This window comes from Spinacia oleracea, chromosome 2 (genome assembly GCF_020520425.1).
Source record: "Spinacia oleracea cultivar Varoflay chromosome 2, BTI_SOV_V1, whole genome shotgun sequence".
In the NCBI taxonomy this organism is placed as follows: Eukaryota; Viridiplantae; Streptophyta; class Magnoliopsida; order Caryophyllales; family Amaranthaceae; genus Spinacia; species Spinacia oleracea.
In genome coordinates this window covers 113,798,648-113,812,376 of record NC_079488.1, presented here as the reverse complement: position 1 = coordinate 113,812,376, position 13,729 = coordinate 113,798,648, and the positions used below count along the sequence as shown (strand labels likewise).

Genomic DNA, 13,729 nt, shown 5'->3' with positions numbered 1-13,729 from the left:
CCCTAAAAACCAGGGCAAAAGAGGGTTTAATAACTTCTGTTGGACTCATGTGAGGTAATGTCTTACAAAGTCGATCGAGTATGACAAAACTACTAATCATTAGTTGCATGATGTGGACATGTGCCAGGTAAGAATATCTGACATGTCCCTCCACGTGTCAAACAACCGAGGGTGACAAGTAAGCAAAGGGCGGCACACCAAACAGACAAACTTAGCTAGTGTTTGTTAATGAGAAAAAAGAGGGGGTGGCTAAAAGCACAAGAAACTATTGGATAGTTTTAAAGTTTAGGTCTTTAAATTAAAAAATTTACCTTTAATTTAAGGGTTTTACGGTTAAGATAACATAGGATAGTGATAGGAGGGAGTATCATGGAACATAAATATAATATCACCTTTTTTTCTGAAAGTTTTTACGCTTTGGAATAAGTGCTCAAATTGTGAAACTATGACTATAAAATCTCTTGAGATGCTATTATTATGCCGGTAGAATTCAGATTGCCTTAATGACAAACATGGTCATTCCGTACAACCAACCCCCTCAGAGTGAATACAACCATTTTAATTCTTGTGCTTACTCCGAAAAAAAGTATTTGTTGCAGATCCCTATCCCGTTCAACTACATCCGTTTCTGAAAGTTTTTTTACGATATGTAATATGTAAAATATGAAAATTATCACCATAAATTCTCATTATTATGTACATCAGAACATTATCACGTTGGATTAATTTGTTAGATTCGTCTCGACAAATAATTTCAAACTATCAACTTTTAATAATTTATTCTCATATATAATCTGTGCAAATAATGTGCATAAATAATTTTCAGAAACAGAGATAATATAATATACTAGATTAAATTAAAACCCGTAAAGGTGGATCATTCTCCTCGCTGCCCTAAAAAGCAATAGAAGATAATGTGTATAAAGTGTGGTGTTGCATAACACAAAATTTACCGTGGAAGTTAAAAAGAAAGGGAGAAAGAGAAAGAAAGAAAGCGTGAAAAGATTAGGGTGTGACGCCGTCCAAAAATATATATGCTAACCCCATGCGTAGTAATTGATAACTACACCTCATCTAGCTCTTTCACATATACATATATATATATATACACCATTTAGATCATTGTTCTTTTTTCTTCTCCAAAACATATGTATTCATCTCTAGCTAATTAAGCTACCTTGATCTCTCAAGTATCATAATCCGAATCGAAAAGCCGAAATTGAAAGGAGAAGAAGAAGAAGAACAAGAACAAGAACACAAGATTGATTATTCTAGGACAAGATCATTTACAACAAACTCTATTCTTTGGTTAGTTTTCAATCATTTTGATCTTATATAATGTGTTATGTGTGTGATTTCATGATTTGTGTTAGCTTTGTTTGTTTTTTCAATTCCTTAAGTCCTTAATTGGGGGTATTGAGTTGATCATATCATCTTGTAGACCATGATTATCTTGAAAATGAGATCGGATTAAAATGTTAAAGAACTTTCAGAAACTGAGGTAATACTTAGTTAGCTTAGAAGTATTTGAGTTAATAAGAGGCATTTTGTTATAAATTACCAATTTACCATAAATGATAATAAGGTTTTGACTTTTGAGGCTCTTTGTAAATAAAGCTATTAACATTGAATGATGAGATCACTAGTTGGCTTGTGCTTGATTACTTGTTTATACACACTTCTTGTTCACACTTGACTAGCTAATCGAATTGAATGAGCACTAGTTGATTTAAATTAGTTAAATTACGACATACTATTACGTTGTGTTAGGATCATTTCAATTCAATCTATCGATATATTTGAATGAGTTACGTAGCTAAATATTGGTATATACGTTTTATTATCATTTACATTCAGTCTATCGATATATTTGAATGAGTTATATTACAACATACTAGCTAGTATGTTTTAGGATAATTTTCATTCAATCTATCGATATATTTGAATGAGTTACGTTGCAGTAAATACTACAGAGTAGTATGTTTTAGGATCATTTCCCTTCAATCTATCGATATATATGCATTTGATAGTGGTTAATTACTTAATTAGATGCAAAACTTTGGCCAATCCAATCAGAACAAGATTTACTCAATTAAATTATACCCTACTTAGTTATTTCATCTAGCTTGCATTGCTAGCTTGAGTTACAAGTTACAACTATTCGAGTTTTAACCACTTTGTCACTTACTATCTAGCTAAAACAACGTTCCTTAATCCTATATTGTAGCCTTACATTATCATGGAGTATTATCATCAATATAATGAACCTAGATTATGCATGTTAATCTTAATTAAGGTGGTTTATTAATTGGTTATTGGTGTAGTGCATGGCTCAAACAAGATTACAGTAATTATTTATGAGATTTTGGAAAGAGAAAGGTGGGTAAATGATGTATAAATATATTGGCAGCGTATATGAATGAAATGTAGTGCACTCTACTCAAAAGACAACTCAACGTGCGTGCTTAATGCTTCACTCTCCCCCTCCCATCACAAAGTCAATGTTTTCGCCTCCTTTTTTTAGCCCTTAGTCCTAATTAATTAATAATTAATTTATAATAAAAATTCTTCTTAAAGATATTTTTTTAAGTCCATTGGTGGTTCCTCTCACATTTTCCTCCTCGTATGATTATACAAGAAAAAATGTGAGAGGATGCACAAGGCACTCGGGTGCATGTTTGATTGCTATATAATTTCAAATGCATTATGCAATTAAGGGTATTTTTATGTTCATTAGTGGTTACTCTCACATTTATCCATCTATAGTTACATGTATATATCATGTGAGGAAAAAAATCAGGAGGGTGTATGATGTGTTGGGGTGTGTGTATGATGTGTTGAATTATAATTACAAATGCACCGCGCACTCAAGATATTTTTATATTCATTGGTGGTTCCTCTCAAATTTTCCCTTTACATGCATACAGTGGCGGACCGTGAACGGTTTTACGAGGGGCGCCGGTAGAAAAATATTAAGCAATATACTATGTAATTATGCAATTATACACAAATTTTAAGGGGTCGTAACTAAATATATACTACAAAATTTTTCGACCGGGGGTCCACAAACAAAGATCCGCCCCTGTTTACATATACACATCATGTGAGGAGAAAATATCAGAGGGTTCACGGTGCACTCGTGTTTATGTTAGGTGTGATGAATTATAATTTTAAATCTCTTTTATTTTCCTTCTTTATTAAAAGTTACGTAGTACTACCTCCGTTCCTTAATGTTCTTTACGCTTTGGAATATGTGTCCAAAGTAAGAAAACTTTGACCGTGGATTCTCACTGTTATATACATTAAAATGTTATCATGTAAGATCTTGTTAGATTGGTCTTATTATGTTTTTTCAAAATATCAAATTTTTATAATTTTTTCACAAACGGAAATGACAATATAAGTCGTTAAATATTGCATTGGAGTCCGTACAAATAGTAACCGTAAAGAACATTAAGGAACGGAGGTAGTATATATTTTTACTTATTATAATGTTTTTAAGTTGGTGGGTCATAAAATTTGTTGATTGGCTATGAACTTAGGTATAGGACCATTATAATGAATTTGGGCCACTCAATGTGGATTTATAACCATACACCTATAAAATGCATATGAATTCATCATCATATATTTACCATGCATGAGAAATTTATGTTTTGCCACAGTTCTTTCCACTTTCTTAAGGTCCAACATGTTGTCATAGTTTATGTTTCTTTCCACTTTATATAAATCGATTGAATAATGTCTCTTGGACATAGATTAAAACTAATTAAAATTAGGAATTAAGTTTCAAATTAGTCAATCCTTAGAAATTATTATAAGAAAAAATTCGATTAAATAATAACTAGTAAAGTCATGTATTATCATATGTTAATGCAATGTAATTATTATATTACTATCCTTGATCAATAGCTAATCATATTTCCTTTATATTGATTTTCAGAAGAAAAAACATTTGGAAATGAATCATAGCGAATTATGTGTTCCACCTGGATTTAGATTTCATCCCACAGAAGAAGAATTAGTGGGGTACTATCTCAAGGGAAAAGTCAACTCCCTCAAATTTGATCGAGATGTCATAATTGAAATTGATCTTTATAGGATGGAACCTTGGGACATCCAAGGTATTTTCTTCCTATACACTCTTCACTCCAATCTAATATACTCCCTCCGTTTCATGATAGTGTTCAGTTCAGAATATTTTACACTATTCACAATCGAGACGAATCAATCAATCTCTTTGTACATTGGTGAACTTGAAATATAGAAACTGAAACATCATTATGGAACAGAGAAAGTATACAGATTATTTCGTATGTCTTCAATCCATGCAAGTTTGTTTTAAAACACTGGTTTACTGTCTTCAATCCATACAAGTTTTTTTTAAAACACTGGCTTACTGTCTATCTACTAACTGTTAGATCACATATCATGCTATCAATTTCCCACACATTTGTCAATATTATTAGTCATGGTTTGACAGTTAAGTAAGTGTAAGACCGTCTGATAAAAGACTAATTACTTAGACAGACTTATAGACTTATAAGAAATCTACTGCATGTTAATAATTTACTACTAATATACGAAGTAAATGGTCCGCGAAGTCATATGATATTAATTCTTCTCGATGATTACTTTTAAACATCGGATAAATATACTTTTAAAATATAAGACTATCACCAATTTCCTATACATTTGTCAATATTATTAGTACTCTGCAATAGTTTGGCAGTAAAGTAAGTGAAAGACTGTCTGATAGAAGACTATATATGTCAATATTATTAGTAATGGTAAAAATGTTAGTGGTACGTACAATTAATTACATTGTTTGAATCTCTTTAATTTCTTGGTGTAGATAAATGCAAGTTGGGATACGATGAACGTAACGAATGGTACTTCTTTAGCCACAAAGACAGGAAATACCCTACCGGATCTCGGACAAACCGGGCCACGGCGGCCGGATTCTGGAAGGCGACGGGGAGAGATAAGGCGGTGTTATCAAAGAATAACGTTATCGGGATGAGAAAGACCCTTGTCTTCTATAATGGCCGTGCCCCTAACGGCCGGAAAACTGATTGGATCATGCATGAATATCGTCTCCAAACTTCCGAGCATGCTCCTACTCAGGCAAGTCAAATAAATTTACCCAAATTACCCTCATCCATACTTCGTATAATTAATTGCTTAATGACAATAAAGTAGTCAATATTATAAATGAGGTTTAGATAATAAAATAAGTTTTCAAAAAAGGGGAATTACATGTTGCATTTATGAATATTGTGGTTACTGTTACGTAAATTATTTCATGCACTTGAGAGTATCGAGGATGATGCTTTAAGTTTGCGCATGCACAAATCACAATACTCACTTTAAAAGGTTAAAGTGGTGTGTGCATATGCTAGACTTAGACCGAGCACCATCCTAGCCATGCGCCTAGGCATGCACACCATGCACGCATTATTACCGACAAAAGTTGGTGGCCGGGAAATTCACCTTGTGACCTGGAGGTGATATGGAGGTCACAGGGTAGAGTCTCATTAGCTGTATGCGAAATGCTTAGAAGTGGCTTAATCAATATCTACACAGTTGAACTGACTAACCTGTGATAGATGCTGGTTCAGTAGGATCCCTTCTTTTTACCTAAGTAAAAAAAAGGTACGTGTTATTAACATATATTGGTTACATTACAGGAAGAGGGATGGGTGGTATGCAGAGCATTCAAGAAACCAAGTCCAAGCCACAAACAAGGATTTGAAGCATGGAATCATCATCATAACAACTACTATTACATGAGAAACAACAACCACAACAACTACAACAACAACAACAACAACAACAACAACATCAACTATGACAGATTCATGAACTCTCCCTCAATTCCAGACACATCGAGTCCTAATACAGATCCATCTGATTCATTAAATCAATGCCAAGAAACAAACTTCAACAATAATCCTCAACAATCTATACTACAAATGCCAAATTACAGCAACTTTGATCAGGAATTCATCTCTTCTAACAACAGCCTTAATCTGATCGAAAACCAGTTGATGATCGATCTCCCTCGATTAGACAGTCCGTCTGAATCATATCATCATCACCAGCAACAGAGTAACAACAACAACAACAACAACAACAACAACAACAACAACAACAACAACAACAACAACAACAACAACAAGAAGTGGGATGTTTTGGATAATTTGGTTGGAAATTCATCATCATTTTCTAATAATGATCTACCAAACATGCACTTAGTAGTACCTCATGATTATGAACTAGATCTACAAGTTCAGAATCAACTTGGTAGCTTTTTGGAATGCTTTCCAAACTTATAGCAAAACCTCAAATAATTCATCCATATATATATATATATATATATATTGATAATACTTTAATTCTTGTTTAGCTAATTAAGTTGGAAAACATGATTGACTACATACATAGTAGGAAAATTCGATCATTCAGCAGTTTTCTCATACAACTGTACGTTGCGTAACATGGATTTATAACGGTTGTAGGGGATATTTTCTGGAAACTCGATCATTATTATACTATGTGTTTTTAGACAAAATTAAGCTAGGATTTTTATGGGCAATTTGGTGTGCAAGTAATTTCACCTAGGCCTTTTTTAATTCTTCATCTTATATGCATGTTAATGCGGCATGCTATATATATTGTACCAACTACCAAATGTAACTTTTTTTTTCTTCCATTTAAATAATTGTGCTATTATGTAAATGTAACAAGTTTCTAATATGATGCTCAAATATCTTATATGCTATTGCAATTTGTAGGGTTTATGTGAATTACGGAGTAATAGATTTCCCCCTTTCCTTGTTCCTAGTTTCATAATCGTGATTTGTTGGGTTGAACAGTGCATTTTTCTTGGTAGTATAACCATTAAGATGTTAATTAACTCAGATTTTTAATACCTGGTCCCCTCGTACGTGAGCCTCTACAAGAGTCCCAAAGAGTGTCACGAGGCTTTGTTTTCTTGTCTCAATGTGATATTATCAAGTGGAATTCGCAGCCTAGTTATATCAGAGCTGGATAGGATTATGTTGTTCACCAATGTTGATGTTCACTCACATATAGTGGATTGAAATGACCCAATTACTATGCTCAATGTCTTAGAAGTATTTCGGCTTCTGACTAGGAAACAATCACTTGTAAGGACCTTTTTCCTAATATTTCTAATTACTCCCAATGTCTCACATTACTGGGTACACTTCCAAATTAAGAATAGTCCCACTATTATTGTATTGTGTCTCCCATCTCACTAACGAAAGTTTGGTCCATGCATTATCTCTCATTCAATCTAAAAAATATCTTACTAACTCTTATCGCATCTATTTTTTCAATAAAATAATAATTGATAACTAAATAACCACTTATCACCTAAAACGCCTAAAACTTTGTATAAAGATAAATGTAACGAGTAATGTGGGACATAGAAAGTGTAAGAGTATTAGTATCACAACCAAACAACAACCACTTAGACCAGAATAGATCAGACTACACCAGATCAGACCAGACAAAAAAAATTAAAAAAAACACACACACATAAAAATCAGATCAGATCAGATCAAATTATACCAGACCAAAATTCGAAGGGTGTTGGTAAATGCAGAAATTGATTTCTTAATGCAGAACTATAAATGACCAAAATACCCAAAGAAAGTAGTCGGTAACAAAATAATTGGCAGGTATTGGTATTTTCTAGCCACAAAACCAGAGTAGGAGATGACCATCTAGACTTGTTAATGGCACCTTGTTCACATGACATTCAACTATTCAATTTTGTACCGTTGGTTTTATTTTAGATAAATTAATTCTTCAGCCATGGCCATTGAGAACTGATGCCTAAGGCCAGACTTGGAAAATTTCCCTCTTTGTTTATATTTGGATGGATTTCATGAAGTCAAAGAGGATGTTTTATGTGGTTGTGATTGTAAAATAATGTTGTTGATGTCGACCCGCCTTTGCCGTCTTGTCGTCGCTCGTCACTGCCATTGAAGATCCGAAGAGCTTTATCTTACGAAGTTGATATTTGTTGAACATATTAGCACACAACATTGTATAGAAATACTACTGTGCATTATAAATCGAATAACTAAAGGTAAGAGGAAGGTTGAAGATTTTGTTTTCTCATGAAATGGTGCGTTCAGCGTTCCGAGTGGAAGAAGGAGAACGGTATTAATGGTTGCGATGGAACTACAAGAGGGAAGATAATGAGAGGTTGTTTTTTCGGATATCAGATATGTGTGGCAACACACATATCAGCTAAAAGACAAATAGCTAAAAGACAAAAAAGGAAGTACCATTTATGTTAAAAAAGTACCATTCTGTAAAAAAAGTACCATTCAGTTAAAAAAAGTACCATTTTTGTTTAAAAAAGTACCATTTAATTGCTTTTTTTTATCATTTTTCTTATTTTGTCTTTTACTATGATATGTATTTGCCCACACATATCTGATATCCGAAAATACTTCCTCAGATAATGATGGTATTTTAATATATTTTTTAAGTAATAATATACAAGGGTATTTATGACCTTTTTAATTTTGCACAAAGAAAATAAATTCGAAATTATGAATTCGAAATATACAAGACGAGAACATAGCCTTCTATTACCATTTAGGCATTTACCGGTAATTAACAAACACCAGATTCTCCAGTTTATCCTCCATCAAAGATCAAACGTTCAAAATTTGTTCCATTTTAGAATTTAATAAATCCCCAAAACCCTGAGATTTTCCCTCTCTCTCGATTATCGAAGATCTGATTTTCGAAATCGACGGAGAGAGAAAGAGAAATCGCGGGTATCAAATCAACCTGTCTCGTCTTTGATTGATCCCCAAATAATTAGGGCTTGATCCTTCAATATGCGATTCAATTGATAAATGCGTGCAATTGCAAAACAAAGCTTAGATTTCAGATGCAATTAGGGTTTTTTCTGCGATTCGTTTCAGAAGGAATGAAGGTTTATTGGGGTTGATTAAGGAGTTGGTCAATAATGGTGGCGCCGAGGGTTTTGATTGGAGGAGGAGATGAAGGGAAATTGCGAGACGAAGAAAGCGCGAAGATGGAGGATTCTCCGTCGAGCAAGAGGAATAGATTAGAAGGGAGGTTTCCATTGACGAGGTGGGAGCTAGCTGTTGCTATGGCGGTGTTCTTCGTCTTCGCCATTGGTCTTTTCTTCATTTTCATGAAAATGCCAGCTGCTGAATATGGCAAGATTAAGGTTCCCCGCTCCATTGCTGATCTTCGATTGCTCAAGTATTGTTTCTCTCTTTTTTCATTCTATGTTTTTTTCAGGTTGAATTACTATGGTGAATTGTTGATTACTGTTAATGCTATGTTTATTAGTTGATGTTAGTTTTAGTCTCCCATTAGAAATCTTTCTCCTAGTTGTTTGCTATAATTGGATGAGTTTTTCACTTGTATAATAAGCATTTTGTTAATGGAATGGATTTCAAGTTTTGAGATTGTGATGTACTCACTTCTCAATGAACAAATTAACTAAATTAATACTCCCTTATTTCCAAAATAAGTGTGTTGTTATGCACATATGGATAAGGACTAAGGAGTAAATTAAAGAGATTCTGTTTATTGCATTGGCTTTGAAAGTTGATGAAACCAGACAAGTTGTAGAGCGTTGATATTGGTTGGCAGATAATGTTGTACTTAAAGCAAAACTTAGTTAGGATTAGAAATATGGAATGTAGGGGCTGCAGAATCAATTCCTTTTCACTACGTAGACAAGCAACTAATATTGGCATTAGAGATTGCCTAGTTACTAATAAGAGCTGAGTGTATCTCCTTTAGTCCTGTTTGTCTCAATAATAGAAATTATGTGTGCTTCCTCTTGGCCCACAGTAGCAAACTAATGATATCTTTGAATCTCAAAGAGATTTGATATTGTATCATTTAATGAAATGATATTGTAGGTTAGTTGATTGGCTTCCTGGTCAAGGATATAAATGAAGGTTTTCTTTTGGTAATTCTTGAGGGGTCAGGTTGCATACATTTGTATCTCTCTTTACCCCACTTCAGGCAGGGGATGTAGGAATTGTTGTACTGGTATTGGTATGGTAATGTTGGTGGTCAAGAATCAAGATCATGCCTTGATTAAACTTGTGCATGTATTCTGATGATGTGATCTAGACGGTTTATGAGTTACTAACTTAAATGCCATATACAACGTGATATGAATAATATGATAAACATGAGAGACGATGCCGAGCTGTAGGAATTTCTTATATTAAATTGATAAACTCATAGATGGTCTTTGGAGTTAATTACTACCTACATTAGTTAAGTACAACTACACGAGTAACTTTAATTCAGCTTAGGCTGCTTTCTTCCCATTTGGAGTTCGAGGAGGATACAGGGGAAGGGAAAAGGAGGAAGGGGAGGGGAACGAAAGGGAGGTGGCGGGGGGGGAGGGGGGTGAATTTTGGAGGGATGGTGTTTATTAAACGAGAGGGGGGAAATGGACCCCTCCCTCCAACTACCGTTCCTTTCTCAAGCCCCTTATCCAAACAAGGGAACTTGTTCCCTTCCCTTTCCCTTTCCCTTCCCTTCCTCTTATCCAAACAAAGTGTTAGTTTTCTTTGCTTTAAACCTTAGGTTGCTTCAGCTATTTAATTCCTTCTTTCAACATGAAAGAAGGATTTAAATCCACCTGTGTAAATAAAGTTACTGATGTGTGATAGATATTTTTTTTTTGTACTATTGTTTTTAATTTTTCCACTCTCGGTGCACTGTATACGATTTTTCTTGTGCATTCTGTATCTGGTGTTTCCTTAACTTTTCTCTTTGCGATTACTTCAGAGACAATCTTGCAATATACGCCAGTGACCATCCAGCACAATTCGTTCTTGGTTACTGCTCAGTATATATCTTCATGCAGACATTCATGATTCCTGGAACAATATTTATGTCCTTGCTGGCTGGTGCCCTCTTTGGTGTTTCTAGAGGCCTTCTGCTGGTTGTGTTTAATTCGACTGCTGGAGCATCATGCTGCTATTTTCTGTCTAAGTTGATTGGGAGGCCCATAGTTAACTGGTTGTGGCCTGAAAAGTTGAGATTTTTCCAAGGAGAGGTATGTAATTTTAAATGTTCAAGTTCAATGGCTGTAGACTGACTCTAAGTTGTGCTTTCTTTGATGATCTTGGACTCATGTCTTCTCTAGTAGTGACATTTCATTTTTCTACAGATAGCAAAGCGTAGGGAGAAGTTGATGAATTACATGCTTTTCTTGAGGGTGACCCCAACCCTGCCCAATCTTTTTATCAACTTGGCGTCTCCTATAGTGGATATACCATTTCATGTCTTCTTTCTAGCTACAGTTGTTGGTCTTATTCCAGCCTCGTTTATTACTGTGAGGGTAAGTGCTTCCTCTTCACTTAATGTTTGGTTGTTGCTGGTGTTTGAAAATACAGGGCTGTTGTGCTTTAGATGTTATTTTATGATGTGAGTTGATATTCTGTTCTTATGTACTCTGTCCTCACCGACAAATGATAGTTACATGTGCTGTGGTAGTGTCTAATTCATGCATGTGTTTACTTTACTATCTTGAATGTTTATGAATATGTTCATTGGGCTTTAGATTTGTGGATGATAGGATGTGTACTGCCATCTGTCTCTGTTGGGATACTTTAACACGGTGCATAAATTGTCTTTTGAGATTTTCCAGCTAATTGTTGGATTTGCTTAGAGTGATTGAGCATTAGAGCACAGACAAACAGCATTTCGTTTTTTTCTCTTTGGGTCTTTTTTTTATTTTAATATTCTAATTCAGAGGCATTGCTTTTAGTATTGTTTTTTATATAATAATTTGCATCTATAGTTTTGCCTATCTATGCGGTTGACCTTTATGCTTTGCTTTGCTTACTGCAAAGTCATGCTTTACTTCAAGTTGTCTTATGGATCATTCCACAAATGGTTGAACTTATGGGGTTTGTTTGAGAATTTGATAAGTTCTGTGTAGGACTGTAGACCATAGCTTTTTCTAGGTCATGGTGACATAAATTTCCAACCTCCTACCCTGGTGTGGATGTTTATGACTTCACAGGTGAAATGATCATCTGAAATTTCAGTTGCATAGGCAGTTGATCATCTGAGGTCGTAAGAGGGTGACTTTTGAGTGTTTGAACTAGACACAAAGTATCGTTGAACCCTCAAACGAAGTTGTCTATTATTAAAAATTGTAGACTGAGGCTAGTATGGCACTTCTGTATTAGTTCTATTTCATGGCTTTCCTGATGATTAGTATCCAGATCCCGAAGTGGTTGCCATCTTGTTGATTAATCTGTATATATATTGAGCTTACTAGCTTTAAAACTCAGAGTTGTTAGAGCAACAATAAGGAGAGAGACTTATTTTGAGGGCTCTTATTCTCTTAACCTCTCTCCTATTCCACCTAAGCTCTAACTCCAAATAAGAGTCTCCTTCCAAAAATTGTGGAAATGCACTAACTCTTAACACTAGCTCTTACTCTCTCTTACAGTCTTACCCTCTTTTTTTTATATTAATTTCATGTAAAAGATGTTGATGTGGCACTAGCTCTTAATTCAGAATTTTCTCTTACAAACTCTTACCAAAAGACTCCCATTACTCACCCACGAGCTAGCTAGCTCTTAGTTTTTCCCTCTCCTTAAGAGTCATCTAAGAGCTCTCCTAATGGTTCTGTAAAAACAAACGTTAAGTCTACAAATTAACGTCGAAATCTGACCTTTGACCCAAACAATATGTTACATGGCATGAAGGTCCATCAGTCCATCACTTCATCTTTTAGGTGCTTAAGCATATTTTTATTTTCTCTAATACTACGTGAATACCTAACTTTTCACTTTAGCTTTGATCTAAGGATTCTTCAATATTTGCTTGTTATCATGGAGTTTCTTATTTATGTTTTTGTCCTGAATTTAGGCGGGCCTTGCGCTTGGAGAACTGAAGTCTGTAAAAGATTTATATGATTTCAAAACACTGGCCGTGCTTTTTCTGATTGGTTCTGTCATAATCTTTCCTGCTATTATGAAGAGGAAGCGAACCTATGAATGAGGGACACGTGTTTCGGTTAACCCTCGCGGTTCTAACAGAAGCTGATGATAACAAAGATCGCTTGTTTGATCGTATGATTTTACAGCTGACAGGAGATAATGTGGTCATTTTGGACCATAAGATGGGTTTCAAATCTTGCATATAACATTTGAGAGAGTTACAGGTCTTAGTCCTAATTTGCGGGTTACTTATACTACGTAGTTGGTTAAGACTGGGGGAAAAATCATACGGAATGTCGTTGGACTTTTACGATGTTGATGATGGGTGTAACAATTGTATGAATTAATATGCAGGCTGTAGTAGCATTTTGCATTACCTTATATTCATATTTGTAAACATAGTTTGTTTTCGATGTAGATGAAAAGAAAAGAAGTTGAATGAAATCTGTTGTAATTTGTAAAGTCTATATCTTTCCTTTTTATTTATTTTTATTTATTCTGAAAAATGCATAATAACAGGCCCAAAGACACAATTTCATCCAGTTTTATTTAAACAATCTGTAATAGTCAAGATTGGGCCAAACTTTATGGGTCAAACACAAATATGAGTAATGTTCTTCTGATGTTCTGAGGGGTAAATAGCGGATCAGAATAGCGGTTTGGGTGGATACAGTTCAAATATACATTACACTTGTACACGTATATTGAAATCATTCTCC

The 13,729-nt window shown here is 34.5% G+C and overlaps 2 protein-coding genes across 2 annotated transcripts; both read left to right on the top strand.

Annotated features, from left to right (window-relative positions):
* The first annotated feature begins 970 nt into the window (after nt 1–970).
* LOC110786756 (NAC domain-containing protein 30) lies at nt 971–6,753 on the top strand. The gene is made up of 4 exons (XM_021991609.2): nt 971–1,308; nt 3,944–4,124; nt 4,856–5,127; nt 5,691–6,753. The coding sequence occupies exons 2-4, from the start codon at nt 3,962–3,964 to the stop codon at nt 6,336–6,338; spliced, it is 1,083 nt and encodes a 360-aa protein (XP_021847301.2). The 5' UTR covers nt 971–1,308; nt 3,944–3,961; the 3' UTR covers nt 6,339–6,753.
* Nucleotides 6,754–8,616: 1,863 nt separating this feature from the next.
* LOC110790567 (uncharacterized membrane protein At4g09580) lies at nt 8,617–13,472 on the top strand. Its single transcript, XM_021995373.2, has 4 exons — nt 8,617–9,282; nt 10,840–11,110; nt 11,225–11,395; nt 12,940–13,472. Exons 1-4 carry the CDS (start codon nt 9,020–9,022, stop codon nt 13,069–13,071), a joined length of 837 nt encoding a protein of 278 aa, XP_021851065.1. The 5' UTR covers nt 8,617–9,019; the 3' UTR covers nt 13,072–13,472.
* Nucleotides 13,473–13,729: the final 257 nt, after the last annotated feature.

What these genes read in the sequence shown, in the direction of transcription:
- LOC110786756 (XM_021991609.2), top strand. Translation starts at nt 3,962, where the DNA reads ATGAATCATAGCGAATTATGTGTTCCACCTGGATTTAGATTTCATCCC. An exon ending in GGAACCTTGGGACATCCAAG is followed by an intron (nt 4,125 to 4,855) that starts GTATTTTCTTCC and finishes TTCTTGGTGTAG; the next exon opens with ATAAATGCAAGTTGGGATAC. An exon ending in CCGAGCATGCTCCTACTCAG is followed by an intron (nt 5,128 to 5,690) that starts GCAAGTCAAATA and finishes GTTACATTACAG; the next exon opens with GAAGAGGGATGGGTGGTATG.
- LOC110790567 (XM_021995373.2), top strand. Translation starts at nt 9,020, where the DNA reads ATGGTGGCGCCGAGGGTTTTGATTGGAGGAGGAGATGAAGGGAAATTG. An exon ending in GCTGATCTTCGATTGCTCAA is followed by an intron (nt 9,283 to 10,839) that starts GTATTGTTTCTC and finishes CGATTACTTCAG; the next exon opens with AGACAATCTTGCAATATACG. An exon ending in CCTCGTTTATTACTGTGAGG is followed by an intron (nt 11,396 to 12,939) that starts GTAAGTGCTTCC and finishes TCCTGAATTTAG; the next exon opens with GCGGGCCTTGCGCTTGGAGA.